The sequence below is a fragment of the Pelecanus crispus genome, chromosome 2 (genome assembly GCF_030463565.1).
Source record: "Pelecanus crispus isolate bPelCri1 chromosome 2, bPelCri1.pri, whole genome shotgun sequence".
NCBI classification, from domain to species: domain Eukaryota; kingdom Metazoa; phylum Chordata; class Aves; order Pelecaniformes; family Pelecanidae; genus Pelecanus; species Pelecanus crispus.
The window spans coordinates 101,660,915-101,677,953 of record NC_134644.1 but is presented as its reverse complement, the minus strand read 5'-3'; the positions used below and the strand labels follow the sequence as shown (position 1 = coordinate 101,677,953).

The following is a 17,039-nucleotide window of genomic DNA, read 5'->3' as shown; positions in this document are numbered from 1 at the left end:
GGTGTTGTTAATGGACAGGTAAAATAAGCAAGCTGGAAAGCTGATACATTTTTACTCCTTTATGGTGCTTGGGTTTAATTTCCACTGTAGTCTTTTGGATTCTGTTTTATTTCCCTTGACATGTAAATGGCCAGAATCCATTCAATGGCATGGAGACAGGCAGGGCAGCCAAACCTCAGTGAAAGACAAAAGTGAAACCTTCCTGCGAATTACTGAAAGCTGCAGCCTGCTGCAAATGGATTTTCAAATCAAACCATGTGTGAGGTAGCCTTCTAACTATTGCTAATCTATCTATGCTCTCTGGAATGTATGTACATGTAGCATGTACCTTTGATCATGTGTTTTCCTTTTCATCTGTATTTTTGTCTAAGCAATTCTGAAGGCAGTGTTTCAAAGTACATCCAAAGGAGGTGCTGTCATATGATATTCCTTCCAAGCAGGCAGCAAAAATTGCAGCTTGCAGGGAACCTGACAGGGGAAAAGTGTGGCTCTTGTGCGGCTTTGTGGTTCCTCTTTTCTGTCTGTCTTTTTCTGAAAATGTCAGTTTTCCAGATTCTGATCAATACTGTGCTTTTCTGCATACTAACTATGGGGTCAGAGGTTTTGTTAATAATACTACTTCTGTCTCTCAGCCTCTTACTTAACTTGATTGGATGATCTGTTGGTTGGCATGAAATACAAGAAAACACTTTTAGCTATAACCTAGTCTTTCTGCTTCTCATGTTGACATTTAGGACTTCTAACTTAAATGTGTTTTCTCTCTAATTAAAAAAAACCCAGACACATCAGTCCTTGTTCATTCTTCAGAATGAAAATAAGCAGAATGTTGTGCTGCCATGCCTATTTCAGTGCTGTAAGGTGTCCATTTCTTCTTCAGATCTGAATATTTGTAACAAAGCAAATTAAATTCTATAGCATGATGAGAATTTATCTTGTCTTTCATAATTTCTTTGCAGCAGTGAGGAGGTTAGACTGATGGGCTTCTTTACAGTATAATAAACCTAGGTCTGGCATTAGGTTTTTTTCACTGAGCAGTGGCATCATCTGAGAGAGAGATGGTTTCTATAAGCTTGAACTACTATTTATTCTAACTTTTTAAAAATTATACTAGCGAGGTCTCTTTATAAAAACCACATGCCTGTTCCTGTTGCACCTTCTGTCTTTCTAGAAAGAAATGTAATTTGTAGTAATCTTCCTTTAAGTGCATATACTTGGCTAATTATGTTTGTGTTTAAAAAGAATTTTATCTTCCCAGCTGCCCACTAAATAAAATATTTTTAGTGGCAAACTGCCCTGGTGTTTCTCCTTTTTTTTTTTAAACTGCTGATTATAAAGCTGCAGTTTAAGAGGTTTTACTGACTTTTCTGAATGTCTGGATTTCTGGTTCTCTTCAGAGAAAAGCAAATAACTGGAGTTGATTCTTTGGAGAGGTCCTGTGGCTTAGTGTATGAAAGAACAAAGGGTGAAGAGTGCTGAAGTCTGTTGGCTGTCTGAATAAATAGGTAACTTTCTAAAAGAGTTTGTCTTTGCATTTTAAATCTGTAGATTTGCTGAGGAAGGACCACCTTAGAGCTTTGTCCTCAAGTTCTAAACTCCCTTTGTGGTCACTGCTTCTGTGTTTCATGTCTCTGAACTTCGTTTGGTGGCTGTAACTGTCAGGGTGATCAGTAATTAATATGATTCATGTGGAAGGTTTAGCACTTTATAAGACCTTGTGACAGATGAAGTGAATAGGTAATTAATGCTAACATTAGCATGCATGTGGAATTAATTTTCTGCTATGAAAAGTGGCACAAATAGTATGTATTATATAACTTAAAAAAAAATAAAAGCAATTGAATGTGAATTATGTGAGTGTAAACAGTATGCGATATTTATACCGTAAGAGAGGGGTGGTTCTAAGGAACTTATAGTTTTATCCAGACACAGATAAAAGTAAATTCCTGCAGCATACGTGATGTGATATTTCTAAAGCAATCTGCACTTTTTTGCGTTTACAGGTCCTGTTCTATACATTAAAAGCAATGATGTATAAGGCGTTGTTTAAGATGTCTGTTCTTAGAGCAGCCCTTCTAGGTTTTGCCTCCCGGCCACAACGCAGCTTTGTGGCCTCCTCCTTGCCCCATTACCCAGCGTTTGAGAAACAGCTTTTGGCACGACGGGCCCCGTATCAGGCTGTACAGTGTGGCCGTCAGTGAATGTTTGTGTGGGGAGGGGGTTTGAAAGCACTGTTAGCTTGAATCAGTAGTGATGTTATACCGCTGTAACTTCCCCCTGTAGGCAATTCTTTACGAGGCATATAGCTGTACAGCTGCACTGAGAAACCTTCTGGGTAAGAGTGGGAAACAGAACCTGTGACTTGGCTGGCGGGGACAGCAGGGACCCTGCAGGCTTCCTTTGTATAAAGTACTTGTGGCTTGTGTTGCATGTATGTCTGACTGGGCATTGCTGCTGGTCTTTGCTGCGTCTATGCCTGAGGAAGGTTGCCAGTAGAGCCTTATCGGTAACCTGTTTTATTTTAGACAGTCATAAGTGTCCTATTTAAAAAGAAGTTAAAAAAATTGGAAAGAGCTGAGTCAGGCATACAAAATGTGTATGAAAGACGTGTGTCCATACTGAAAATTCTGTTTGTACAATTGCATCTATTTAAAATCGCTTCTACTCATGGAGCATTCAAATGCAGACATGTAAGAAAGCAAAGATGTCCTTTGAAACTTTGGTACTGCCATTAGCATAAGAAAGCCGAGAGTCTTTGCTAAACTCTCCTGGGATTCTCTTTCAGTAGCATTTGCCTCTTTCTCCTTGTTCTCATTTAGGTCAACGTAGCTTATGCTGGTGTTCTGTCTTATTTCTCAAATGCAGTTTAAAGTCATTACCTAGAATCTTCTCTAGCTCTCCAGCAAAATGGCACCTATATCGCACCATGATTTGCGCAGGAGGGCAATGGGCAAGTCACACAATGTTATGTGTTGTGTTTGATGGTATAGGCTCTTAGAGGTGGCTGCCACTTCAACAGCCATAGTTTAGCTTTATCAAGTTATGTCTCTTCCTCCGGGGATGCAGAACTGTAAATTATATCTCGAGTGGAATCATGTAGGTCAAGAAGTCTCAGCATAGGTTTTTGTTCTCCTCATGCTAGCTGCTTTGTGTTTCTTCAGTTGTGTGCTTGAACCTGAGATCCATGTAGTATTTCAAGCAGGTCAGGAGAGGGAGCTGGCAGTCTAGGGGTGAAAAAGAATCTTCCTTCCATACAAATAACTATTTTTTTTTATTGGGCCTCTGAGTGTAGAAGTGTGATGGGGTAACCTGTCTGTATCTGAAATAACAGGAGTCTGAACCTACTTCTAGAACATAAAGTTAGAAGTAAGGGGTTTTTTTTGCTACTTTGTTCTGTGGCTGATGGTAGTTTTTATCTGTTGCCTGAGGATGCTATTTTGAAGTATTGACACTGCTTTTCTCTTGGAAGAGGTCTGTGCTGCCAGTAGTACATGTAGGTGATAGGGACAGTAAACAGAAACTCTCACCTTCATCTGAGTCCGATAAAATAAAAATGTCAGTGCTGACACTAATGTTGCCAATAGTAATTGCCCTTATAGGGCATCCCTCGCAGTAGTATCTGCTTGCCCTTCATGTGGCTTTTGGAGAGATTAAAGGGTCTTCAAAAACAGCATGCCCTTCAGATGACCACTGACTTGATTGAAATGTAAAATTGCCCTGCATAAGGGTTTCCCCACTGCAGTGGGTTAGCTTTAGCCAACAGCCAGGCTCCCACCCAACCCCTCATTCAGTCCCCCTCATCAGCAGGAAGAAAATATGGAGGAAAAACAGGAACAAGAAAACTCATGGGTCAAAATAAAGGCAGCTCTTTCCCAGGCTCAAATCCACTTCTGCACTCCTGACTTGTACCTGCTTCCTTCCCACCACCAGCAATGAGTCCATTGTGGAGATGGCTGGAACCAGCTGTGCCCAGCATGAGGCAGCCCTGATGTCTTCCCTGAAAAAACTAAGGAAGTGGTGAAATTCTTCCTTAGAGATCATGTAGGTCTTGAGACATGATAGTTTCATGCTCCTTTTTTCACCAGCAAAATGGACTTCTGAGGCTCAAGGTATGCTACCTTAATTAGTTTTTGAAGGGCTGTGATGTAAAGCTCAGTTAGTAGAAGTGCATATGTTGGAAAAAAAAACTGTGCAAAACCAGCTTTCAGAAAAAGTTAGCATTGTACAGATCATTTTACAAAGCTGGTCCACTTCTTGTTGCACTTGCCCACTTGAGGAAGAGACGGAATGTGTTTCAGAGGTAGGGAAGGAAGTGACTTGGAAGCAGGGATGCACAAACTGGCAAAGGCAAAGGAAACCCTATCCTCACCCTTCAAATCTCACCTGACTTTCTTGAATCTGTTGTATGTTTTAAATGTTGCTGTACAAATGACATCTTTCCAGCAGGATACTTGGCATGGTTTGGGGCTTTTTAGTGATTGTTCTGTATGTAAGGTAATTCCCTCTCTGCTATATTTCCTGTATATTCTCTATGTGCTGCTGTTCCAATCTTTGATTCATCTCAGTGTGTTTGTACTTCATGAATAATTAAAAATCTTTTCTTCATTCCTATTGCAGAGCTTGAAAATAGCATATTATTATTCCCTGCCCTTAATTCTTTGTGTTTTGGGTTTCTTGGTTTTGTTTTTAGGTTTAGGTTTTTTATTTACAAGTGGCTGCCCTTACATAGCAGGTAGAAAGCTTAGGCTGATAGGAGAGACTTGGACAATGTCATGCTAGTATGGTAAAGGTATCGTGATGTGACTAGAAGCCCAGTGCCATTTGGGTTTATGTAGTGCCTTGCCTGGTACATGTGAAATATGGTAATCTGTTTATTTGTTCTTGTTCAGGCTTCTCCTCTATACCAGTTCTATAGACTTTCTACCTTCAGTCCTTGCTGTTCTTCTTTCTTGCTGTGAAAAGGAGCAGAGGTGCTACTTGTCTTTTGCAGTCATTAATCCCTATTTCCATCTTCTTTAGCAGGGATTGAACACTGATTCTTCTTGCCAATAATTGGTGGAGAGATGAGAGTTTGAGTGCAGTTGAGAAATGCTGCTGTGCAGCAATAGTGAGGTTTACTACACCCACTGTTTGGGGATTTTTTTTCTTAATATGTCTGCAAATTCTTATTGGCATCTTAGTTGCAGAAACCCAGCTCACTTGCACTGTTAGTGCCAATCTACCAGCAGAGAGAATGTACTTAAATGGTAGTGTGCTGTTTCTTTATTTGAGGTTCCCTCTATGCCCTTGATGGCATGTGACTTGTGAGAGTCCTAGTTTTATCATAGACTTTGAGAGTAATTTGAAGGAAGTGGCTTGGTTTGGGTGGGGGTTTTTTTGCTTTGCTCATAAGCTTCTTTTGCTCAGGAAATAGCAATTTTAGTTTGGGGTACTGACAAAAATGACTGGGAGCGAAGTGTTTATGCTTTCAGGGTTATAATAAATGCCATTCAGGGGATTTTTTGCCTCCTGATGAAAGCCTGGGGTTTTGGTGGTGTGTGTATGCGTTTGGCATTTTTTTATTGTTTTGGGTTTTTTTTGCAGGGGGAGGTTAAGGTTAGTGGATGAGGTAAAAGCTGTGGATGTTGTCTACCTAGAATTTAGTAAAGCCTTTGAGATCATTTCCCACAGCATTCCCCTGGAGAATCTGGCTGCTCGTGGCCTGGAGGGGCGTACTCTTCGCTGGGTAAAAAACTGGCTGGATGGCCAGGCCCAAGAGTAGTGGTGAATGGAGTTAAGTCAAGTTGGCAGCCGGTCACGAGTGGTGTTCCCCAGGGCTCTGTTTTGGGGCCAGCCTTGTTTAATATCTCCATTGATGATCTGGATGAGGGGATCAAATGTACCCTCAGTAAGTTTGCAGATGACACCAAGCTGGGCATGAGTATCGATCTGCTGGAGGGCAGAAAGGCCCTGCAGAGGGATCTGGACAGGCTGGATCGATGGGCCGAGGTCAACCGTATGAGGTTCAACAAGGCCAAGTGTTGGGCTACAACAACCCCATGCAATGCTACAGGCTTGGGGCAGAGTGGCTGGAAAGCTGCCTGGCCGAAAAGGACCTGGGGGTGCTGGTAGACAGCTGGCTGAACATGAGCCAGCAGTGTGCCCAGGTGGCCAAGAAGGCCAACAGCATCCTGGCTTGTATCAGGAATAATGTGGCTAGCAGGAGCAGGGAGGTGACTGTCCCCCTGTACTCGGCGCTGGTCAGGCCACACCTGGAATCCTGTGTCCAGTTTTGGGCCCCTCACTGCAAGAAAGACATTGAGGTGCTGGAGCGTGTCCAGAGAAGGGCAACAAGGCTGGTGAAGGGTCTGGAGAGCAAGTCTTATGAGGAGCGGCTGAGGGAACTGGGGTTGTTTAGCCTGGAGAAGAGGAGGCTGAGGGGAGACCTTATCGCTCTCTACAACTACCTGAAAGGAGGTTGTAGTGAGGTGGGTGTTGGTCTCTTCTCCCAAGTAGCTAGCGATAGGACGAGAGGAGATGGGCTCAACCTGCGCCAGGGGAGGCTTAGATTGAACATTTGGAAAAATGTCTTCACTGAAAGGATTATCAAGCATTGGGACAGGCTGCCCAGGGAAGTGGTTGAATCACCATCCCTGGAGGTATTTAAAAGACTGTAGATGTGGTGCTTAGGGACATGGTTGTGGACTTGGCAGTGTTAGGTTTACAGTTGGACTCAAGGATCTTAAAGGTCTTTTCTAACCTAAATGATTGCATGATTCTATGATTCTAAGGTGATTTTAGCTCGTATTTTTAGCTAATTTATCAAAGAGGTTAGAATGAATTTTGTTCTCCTTCAAGCATCATCAGTTGCATTTTCTTCTGTGCACATTCAGGAATGCTTCTTGTTTCTGTGGTCCGTACTATATTTAAACATAATTGGCATGCAATTGGAGACTCTGAAGTAATGCTGCTGTTGCTGCCATGACAGGGTGAGAGGCTTAATGGTCATTTGAACAGTGACATATTTTTAAGTGAGCTTGGAGCCAGAACTGAAAACTTGAGTCAGTGGTTGACTGGTAAGGAAATAACCTAACATCTTCAAGGAGCTGTAGCAAGTTAGGTAGCCCCATGTGAAATATGATGTATTAAGAAGTAACTTGCTTTTCTTTTAGTCTTAACATTGAATTTATTGTATATTGAAAGAAAGCAATATTTGCATAATTTTAAGCACAAAAATGCAACTCTCTCCATATTCTTATGAATCTGTTCATTAGGTCCCCTGGGAGGAGGGTGGGACGGGCACCAAGGTCGTAGCTATTTTGCAGAGAGCAGCATGCCTGCTGCAGAGTGTCATCTCTGCATGGCAGCATGGGAACTGGAACTTGAAAAAATGTTACTGTCTTTGACAATACTTACTGTAGCAGCATCGCTGGCCTGGATATAGCATGGTTTTCAGTGCAGTGTTTGCAAGCCCAGCCATGGCCTCAACTATGTACTTGGCTGAAGCTTTTAGACATCATAGCAATTACGCTGTATAATATGCAGCTCTTTTTAGTTATGAGCTAACTCTGACGTGCCTACAAGAGTCATGATCCAAAGGATGACTCCACTGTAGTCACGTACCCCCCAGTGACCAAGCTTACAGGGTGCAGAGTGGCATGTGTCCCATGCTCTTCTCGAAGGACCTAATGAACAGATTTGTAAGAATATAGAAAGAGTTACATTGTTATGCTTAAAATTATGCAAATACTGCTTTCCTTCAGTACAGGTGATTGTGTTTTGAGAAATTGAGGAATCGACTATGTAGAAGAAAGCAAGTTAAAGCACAGATGATGACGAACACCAGGAGTCAAGGCTAATTAGAAGCCCAGATGGCTTTATGCATGTTTAGCCTGTAGTATGTCTGAAATGCTGGGAAACAACATTGCCAGTGACTGTTAAAAGGCAAAGCAAGTTCTCACTACTCAGCAATATGGCCAGCAGATAAAGCCTTAGTTGTAGGTTTGAAAAATTAGTTAGTAACAGTTCAGCTGTAAGAGGATCGAGCAGAACATCTGAGCTACGCTGTTCCGGGAAATGCCAAGCAGAGGAAACGCTAATGCCATTGGAATAGAGCAGCATCAGGCCTGCAGAGCAGAGGTTGCTAGCTACAAATGCTCCTTTACTAACTTACTAGAAGCTAAAACCTGGTGTCTGTGACCATGAGATCGTAGCAGCCCACTCTTTAAAAATATTTGACGTATTGCAGAATACATAATTCTGTGCTTTGTTTAGAAAAAGAAACAAAACATGCCCTACCTACTCATTTCTGCTACTACTAACTATTCAGTTTGGAACACATTACAGTTAATTGGCTTTGACTTTTTTCTTGGCACTAATTTCTTTTCCTTTTTTTTTTTTTTGTTATCATTTTGTCAACTTGAAGGCTATTTCATGTACTCCTCGCCTATTTGATGCCTTGTTTTCCCAAGCACAACTTCAGCTATTTCTGAAATGTGTTAATAGTTCATTTGTAATGCTGTAATCTGAACACTCTAGTATGACTCAACAATTTCAGCTGCTCGGCTTGGGTTCATGTAATGCACTGTGCTTGGTTGCTACATACTGCACTTCAGTTTGGGGAAGGTGTGCACAGAAGCTCTCCAGCTTTGCTGTGTGTGCGCTGAGACTGATCAATGGCATTTTTGCACTGTTGTCTGCACTAAACTGGGACTTTTCTGGCTTCTGTGTCCCCTTTTCATGCCCTTTGGCAGAACCTTTCAAACAATTCTGGAATAGCTAAAATCAACACTGATCAGCCTGTTTGCACAGAGCCAGTTGGTGTAAAATGTCCTGGCTGGTGAATTTGCCCTTTCCTTCATGCCCACCAAAGGCACGTTAAAATCTCTTGCCTATTCACATGTCAAGTCTGGAAGAGTTTCTAACTAGAGAAGTTAATCTTTGTTTTAGCTGACAAGAATTTCCATAGATTCCCTGAAACTGGAAGTGTTTGGCAGCTAAAACTTTAGCCTACTTGAAATGTGGGCCATGCAGCTGTCACTGTGGCTCTACAAGGTGCTTTATACCCATGCGGATTTGAGTCCTTGTAGGAGGACCCAGCAATAAGTCCTCATTAAACATAAGAATTTTCTTTGATGCCGTGATTCATGGTCCCAAAGAAAATATGATAGGGGGTTATTTGAGAAGGGCTTCCAGGATACAGAGTGGAGGAACCTGGCATGACTGTCAGGCAGGACAGGGCTGATTGACATGAGAAACACCTTTTCTTTGTTTTTCCTTTCTCTCAGTAGTTGCTCATTATCATGGGGCTTCCCAGCCTGCAAGTGTAATTCAGTCTTTCTATGTTTTTTCAAGGACAAAGAGGCAAAAGGGAACACAAGTGACTGCCTCATGCTAGTTCACTTTTACCTTGGGTTGCGGCCCTAGTTTTGTTTGTAAGCTGGGCTTCTGAAGTGCCCCCCCAGCATTTGCCTGTGAGGTTTCATGGTGTTTACACAAGTTCTCCTTGGTTCCAAGGAACACTCCAGCCGAAACTGGCAGTGGTTTAATTGTTGGGGTTTTTAAAACAAAAACAAGCAAACAAACAACTCCAAAAACCAAACAAGGTTTTGCAGCTTTCCTTACATCAGTGTTCCCAATTATAATAACTTTCATAACAACAAAGTAGTCACTGTATATAATAGTATGTGTATATTGTTTGTTGCCATACACTCCCTTTTTTGAGATTGAAGTTATGCAGGTCTTTTACATCTGACAGTTCTGAACCATCTGTCTAGCAAGGTAGGACTGTAAAATATTCCTAGTTTAAGGTTGCTCTTTATTTTATGTGTGTCTTCCAAAAATGTGCACAAGTTGAGGGTCTGTAGAGAAAGTGTGATTTGTTAAATTCCAGCTGGTTAGATCTACTATGAAAATTTTCTTGTGTGAAATCATATTCTTTATGTGGTGCCATGTTTTGATAGAGGAAGCATTTTTTTAGCTTCTATGTTATCTAGGAGGGGAGGAGGAGACCATGAAAATTAGAAGTTTCTCATAATATGGACATTTTTTCCATTAGAGACCACTTTTATGCATGTGGGCATATGTAATTCCTGAGGAAAAACCCTTCCATTTTGCCTGTATCTCCTATTTCATTCCATGCACGTGTACCAACTCACCAGTCCGTGATCTGACTCCCAAGATTGTCAGGCAGTGAAGAGGCAGAAGAAAGGAGAGCAGGTCATCCATTACTGTTATCAGAGGAAGGAGTTAGTTGCTTTTATCTCCCCCTTTCATGTAACATCTCAAAGAAAGTTTTTTGTCAGCAATTTGTTGGCTGCAGCAGCTTTATCATCTAAGTGGTATGAGTTGCAGGGAAAGGTCATTTAGTGACAAGTTAAATGTTATAATCTCCTGTAAGCTATGTATGTAATACTGCATTTTATGGTCTAGCCGTGCAGTGCAGAGCTATTCTCCGTGTAACACACATGTTGAACATTAACTACTATTCGGGTACAGAAGGTGGAGTGCACTCTGGTTTCTATTGGGTGTTTGGCAGTCGAAGATAAACATACTGGTAATTAATGCCATGAAGCAAGCAAGCAGGAATAGAGTGATCATAGGGCATCAAATCAGTTTTTCCTAGTTTTGTGAATTCCTCATGTCTTGCTGCTTCTTTGGTTTTGCTTTGGAGGGTTTTCTCTTCCCTCATTTGAGCAGAATAAGTCTAAATTCTGTTGTGTGTTGGTTTGGCTTCTTTTAACAAGTGCTGAATTTACTACATTTGAGAAAATATGTTCTGGATACTTTTTAGCAAACTTTTTTGTTTGGTTTATAGCAATTATTGTATATCTAGAGATGATAGTTTCTTAGCAATGTACTGCTTTATGAAGCTGTTGTATTCTCATCTGCTTTCAATGTCAAGTTGAACTTCAATTAAGAATATCTGTTATTCACCTCTTGCCCACCCAAAAATAATAAAGCAGTATCTTAGGATGATAATTTAATGCTTGTTTTAAGTTTTTGTGTAGCTTGCTTTAATGGAGCTCCTAATTCTGTTCCTGAAATTTGATAAGATTTGATTTCTGTGCTTCTGCTTTGTAAGTAAGAAAGAAACAAAAACAAAACAAAAAAAATCAACTTAAATAAAATTTCCTACCTACACCTAAGCTTGCTTGACCTTCTTGGAAAAATAGAGAGAGATGGAACTCTTCATCTTGTTGTTTGCTGGAGAAGACGGATTTCAGACAGCTTGGAATCCTGGACAGGAGTTCTGCATGTTATGACTGACACTGTTTCTGTGCAGAAGGCCAGGCTAAAGGAACTGAATGCTGTTTAGCTCTCCTTCAGCTGAAATCAGTGAATTTTGCTACATTTTGGGATGAAGTGGGAATGCCTAATGTGTTCAAACTTTAAAAAATAATTAAAAAAAAAATCCTCAAAGGTGTATGAGATACAGCAGGCACAAAAGTGGTTCCAGATCTGTGCTTTCCTGTATAAAATACACCTGTAGCTTCAGTCTCTTACTGAGATTTATGATCATGTCATGTATTTTTAGCCAGGGAGTTTTTTTGCTTAGGAACTTGAAAACTTCCTTCCCCAAGTAACAAAACAGGGTTTGCATGAAAAATTGGTTTGTTATTCCCTCTTCCTCCTACCCACCGGTAACCTCCAAGCTTTGCTGCTTCTAGTGTTTGAAGTTGAAGCACTGGGTACCTCAATTCTTGGCTTAACCTCAGAACAAGTGCACAGGCCAATGCAGCCTACCTTTAAGATCAGCTAGCTTTTCTACTAGTACCTGTAGCCCATGATTTGGGTTAGTTTGGTTTCCAAGCCTGTGTGTTTCAGATGGCATGCCAAGTAAGCATTGTAGCGCTTTTTTTTTTTGCCTTTTTTTGTTCCTCTATTTAAAGGCTGTAAATGTGATTGCAATTAGCAACATTATTGAAAGATTCTTATCAAATCCATTAATTTTCCTCACAGTGCTCTTCAAGTATTCAAGCTGTCCAGGATTTATTTTGCAGCTTGAGTGGTGGTATGGCACTGCATGACTGCAGTTGATACGGGATAACAGCCAGCAGATTTTGGGCAGTGTGTCAAGCAAGCTTTCACTGGAGAAATTGGCTTTCTGGGGTTTAACAGGTTGGCTCTGTGACTTAGGACACTTACAGGACATAAGCCTTTCCTTTCTCTCCTACACTTTGGGTTACAGCAGACCTTGACAGTTTTCTGCAAGAGCAAAGTCTGATGCTGTTGGAATAGCTGCAGACAGGAACAACATGTCACTGTATCTTTCTGGAAGAAAATAAAAAGAAATGTCAATACAATTCTTTAGAATAAATAGAATTACTATTTAGATATTATTTTCTATTGTGCATCTCCTCTCCCCCATTTGAATTTAAAAAGAAACCCACCCAAACAAGAAAATCCACACCCCCACACAAAAAAAAAACCCCAACACTTTCTTTTCTGTTACAGAAAAATGCAAAGGGACAGGAGTTGTTTGACCAGATTGTGTATCATTTGGACCTTGTGGAAACCGATTACTTTGGCCTACAATTCATGGATGCTTCCCAGGTTACGGTAAGTATAACTTCAGTTAATTTTTCTGTTCTGCAGTAGTTTGTGTTGCCTATTATAAATGTATTACTAGTGCAGTTTCATGGAGGGATGTAGGCATTAGGGGATATACTGCTGAAACAACTGGTGTCATGTTTGGTTCTTGCACATAAAGCCAAATCCTCTGAGTCGTGTCATTTTATATGGTATGCACATGACTTGATCACACATAAGTGAAAAAGCAATAATTGTGGGTAAAGAAAAATGTGCTTTATGTTTAGTAGGCTCATGGTATTAAAAATGGGTTCAGTCTCTTGCAAACAAGGGTTTCTTGTAACTCCTATCTTTGCTGTTCCATGCACAGATTATGTTGCTCTGTAGATTTAGTTTTATTTGCAATAGAGAAAAATTTTCCTTCTCTCCCCTATCTGGTGAACCCCAGCATCTACAGGTAAAAGGAAAAAAGAAAAAAAAGGAACGTATTTACAGATGCAGGTCGATAGATATATTAATAAGATAGGGTTAAAAGACTGCAACCTTGTGGTTAAACTGTATTGCTGTATCTTTAATCTCTTACTTTGGCTGTTCACCTTACGTACTGAGGTATCAGTATGACAGCAACCTGGGTTGTGGATAAAGAATATACAGGCTTGGAAAATAAGTGTTTGCTTTTAGGTTATCTGGTCAGTGTGCAGCTGGTTTTTTCCATAAAGCAACAGAGACAGATGTATTCTGTGCCATTAGAATAAAATAATGGGAAAATGTAGCCGCAATATTGACATCTTGTGAAAAGTAGGTTCTAGCTTTATCATCTCAGAATTCTCAGCTTTATTCTCTAGCAAGCGTGGGCCAATGTGATTAGGTGAGATCAGTGTTTTACCAGCTGCACTATGATCTGTGTTTCACCAATGACTTTAAACAACAAACAGGAAACCTGTCCAGTTATTGTAATGACTTGATATTGAGAAAGGGAATCTATGCTTTTGGGGAAGAGAAAACTGGTATTATCTATTTAAACTTTATATCCCAGTTAATTTAAGGGTATGTATTTATCACTGGAAAATTATGTTTGAATGAAGTATGTCCATAATGGGTTTGGGGTTTTGGGGAAGTTTGGTGTGTGTTCCTGTTAAAATTTATATTACATGAGTTGTGTGTCCTTTATGATGGACCTGATCAAAAGGACACAGCTAATAGAGCAGAGCCTGCTCATATTAGGAAAAACAGATGATATTGTCACTGATTGTCAAAGCACCTAATTGGGAAGGTCATAGCTAGGAATAGTTACCTAGCAATGAGTTCTGTAATGTTTTGAAAGAAGGGAAGCAGAAAGGGAGAGCAAAACATCCTTTTCTAGCAAGAAATAGGGCAGATCAGAAGCAGAAAAGACCTGGCTGAGGAAGCAGAGAATGCTCATTTTCTTGTATATTTGCAAAACTGAAGGGCTCTTTTGAATAGTAAGAAAGATGAAGCAGAGATGTGAGCAATGTGTATTTTCCATAGATAGCTGTATCCCTGCTGTTCAGGGCAAAATGTGCCTATATATTTAAGTGTTTTAGCTTGCTTTGTATGCTATTTCTTTCCTCTGTATTAGGAGGGGAAGTAAATCATGGCATCTACAGTTACAAGAGGGATAAGGGCTATGAACGGCTTCTGGGGGGCCTAAAAAAGCCAACACTGGTTGCAGGGCTTTGGTAGTCGGGTTATGGTTTCCTGGATTAAGAGGAGTGTTGAGGGCAGAGTTCTTCACCTTTACTGGAGTGCAAGGCTGAAAGCTCTCATTTGTTTTTTTTTTTTTTGTCTGGCTCAAGCTGGGTAGAGAGTAGAGCTTGGAGAGCTTCAAGGCACAAGCTTTTATCTTCCCCAGCACCCTGTGCAAAAAGGTTCCATGCTTTAACGGCCTTCCTTGGTCTGTTTTGAACTTGTGACCCACTCATTTCATCTGCATACCAATTAACGCGTAGCCACCATGTGCTTCTGCTTAGTGCCAGCCCAGCCACACAGTGGCAGTTGCAGGATTGGGAGACTAAAGTTGTGTAAACTCCTTGAGGCTCTAATCCTTTGTCTTTATTATGTATTGTTAAGTGCTAAACATCTTTAAGCCACCATTATGAATAAGAGTGCACAGAATAGTCTTTGAATAGTGGAGATTGCTTCTGTGTGCTCCAAGGCCAACAGCTTTTGAGTGCACTATGTTTCTTGCAGTCCTGTAATTTTGCCAAAGAGTCAGGACAAGCAGTGTTGATAGCTGTGATTTAGAAAAGAAAATCATGATTAGACTTGATCTGCTTTCAAAGAAAAAAGATTTTTTTTTGTTTGAACAGCTTATTTTTAATACCCCAAAAAAAAAATTTTTCAATACAACCAAAAAACATAAAGTTGTGGAAGGCAACATGTCAGCAGTAAGACACAAAATACTGTAAAGCCTATTCAGGGAACTCTGCATCAGTTTGTTTCTTGTGCTCTTTGAAGATATCCATGAATAAAAGGATGTAGACAATCATCTAGTACTTTATTCTGAAGCAAAGTTTGTGTACTTTGTACACAAAGTAGAAATACTTCGGGGGGAGGGAGGTTGTTAAGTATTGTTAGTGTGTGGAAAAACTTGATCTCCCTTGTTCTCGTGGGGGACTTCAACTTGGCGGACATCTGCTGGAAATACCATACAGCAGAGAGGCAGCAGTCTCAAAAGTTCCTAGAGCATGTGGGGGATAACTTTCTGACGCAGCTGGTAAGCGAGCCTACCAGGGGAGGTGCCTCGCTTGACCTGCTGTTTACTAACAGAGAAGGACTCGTGGGAGATGTCGTGGTCAGAGGCCGTCTTGGGCTTAGCGACCACGATATGATAAAGTTCTCAATTCTGGGTGATGCCAAGCAGAGGGGCAGCAAAACTGTTACTATGGACTTCTGGAGGGCAGACTTTGTCCTCTTCAGGACCCTGGTTGGGAAAGTCCCTTGGGAGGCAGTCCTGAAAGGCAAAGGTGTCCAGGAAGGCTGGGCCTTCTTCAACAAGGAAGTCTTAAGGGCACAGGAGCGGGCTGTCCCCATGTGCCGTAAGACCAACCAGCGGGGAAAACGACCGGCCTGGCTGAATAGGGAGCTTTTGTGGGGACTCAGGGAAAAAAGGAGAGTCTACCGCCTTTGGAAGAAGGGGCGGGCAACTCAGGAGGAGTACAGGGATCTTGTTAGGTCCTGCAGGGAGGAAATTAGAAAAGCAAAAGCCCAGCTAGAACTCAATCTGGCCAATGCTGTAAAAGATAGTAAAAAATGTTTTTATAAGTACATTAGCAATAAAAGGAGAGCCAAGGAGGATCTCCATCCTTTGCTGGATGTGGGGGGGAACATTGTCACCGAGGACAAGGAAAAGGCTGAGGTACTTAACGCCGCCTTTGCCTCTGTGTTTAACAGCCAGACCGGTCATCCCCAGGGTACTCAGGCCCCTGAGCTAGAGGATAGGGATGGGGACCAGAATGGAGCCCTCATAGTCCAGGAGGAAGCAGTTAATGACCTGCTATGCCACCTGGATGCTCACAAGTCTATGGGGCCGGATGGGATCCACCCGAGAGTACTGAGGGAGCTGGCAGAGGAGCTTGCCAAGCCACTTTCCATCATCTATCAGCAGTCCTGGTTAACAGGGGAGGTCACTGATGACTGGAGGCTTGCCAATGTGACGCCCATCTACAAGAAGGGCTGGAAGGAGGACCCAGGAAACTACAGGCCTGTCAGCCTGACCTCAGTGCCGGGAAAGATTATGGAGAGGTTCATCTTGAGTGAACTCAACAGGCAAGTGCAGGTCAACCAGGGGATCAGGCCCAGCCAGCATGGGTTCACGAAAGGCAGGTCCTGTTTGACCAACCTGATCTCCTTTTATGACCTGGTGACCCGCCTGGTAGATGATGGAAAGGCTGTGGATGTCATTTACCTGGACTTTAGCAAAGCTTTTGACACCGTCTCCCACAACATTCTCCTTGGGAAGCTGGCAGCTCATGGCTTGGATGGGCGTAGTCTTCGCTGGATAAAAAACTGGTTGGGTGGCCGAGCCCAGAGAGTAGTTGTAAATGGAGTTAAGTCCAGTTGGCAGCCGGTCACGAGCGTGTTCCCCAGGGCTCTGTTTTGGGGCCAGCCTTGTTTAATATCTTTATCGATGATCTGGATGAGGGGATTGAGTGCACCCTCAGTAAGTTTGCAGATGACACCAAACTGGGTGGGAGTGTCGATCTGCTGGAGGGTAGGATGGCCCTGCAGAGGGACCTGGACAGACTGGATCGATGGGCCGAGGTGAACTGTATGAGGTTTAACGAGGCCAAGTGCTGGGTCCTGCACTTGGGTCACAACAACCCCATGCAATGCTACAGGCTTGGGGCAGAGTGGCTGGAAAGCTGCCTGGCCGAAAAGGATCTGGGGGTGTTGGTTGACAGCCGGCTGAACATGAGCCAGCAGTGTGCCCAGGTGGCCAAGAAGGCCAACAGCATCCTGGCTTGTATCAGGAATAGTGTGGCCAGCAGGAGCAGGGAGGTGATTGTCCC

At 42.1% G+C, this 17,039-nt stretch overlaps 1 protein-coding gene across 2 annotated transcripts in view; it reads left to right on the top strand.

Moving 5' to 3' along the window:
* The window catches only part of EPB41L4B (erythrocyte membrane protein band 4.1 like 4B), a 179,951-nt gene that overhangs the window by 42,873 nt on the left and 120,039 nt on the right, over window positions 1-17,039 (top strand). For both annotated transcript variants that reach the window (XM_075705285.1, XM_075705286.1), the window contains exon 2: window positions 12,433-12,537. In XM_075705285.1, the coding sequence (XP_075561400.1) occupies window positions 12,433-12,537 (105 nt within the window). The remainder of the gene's footprint in view (window positions 1-12,432; window positions 12,538-17,039) is intronic.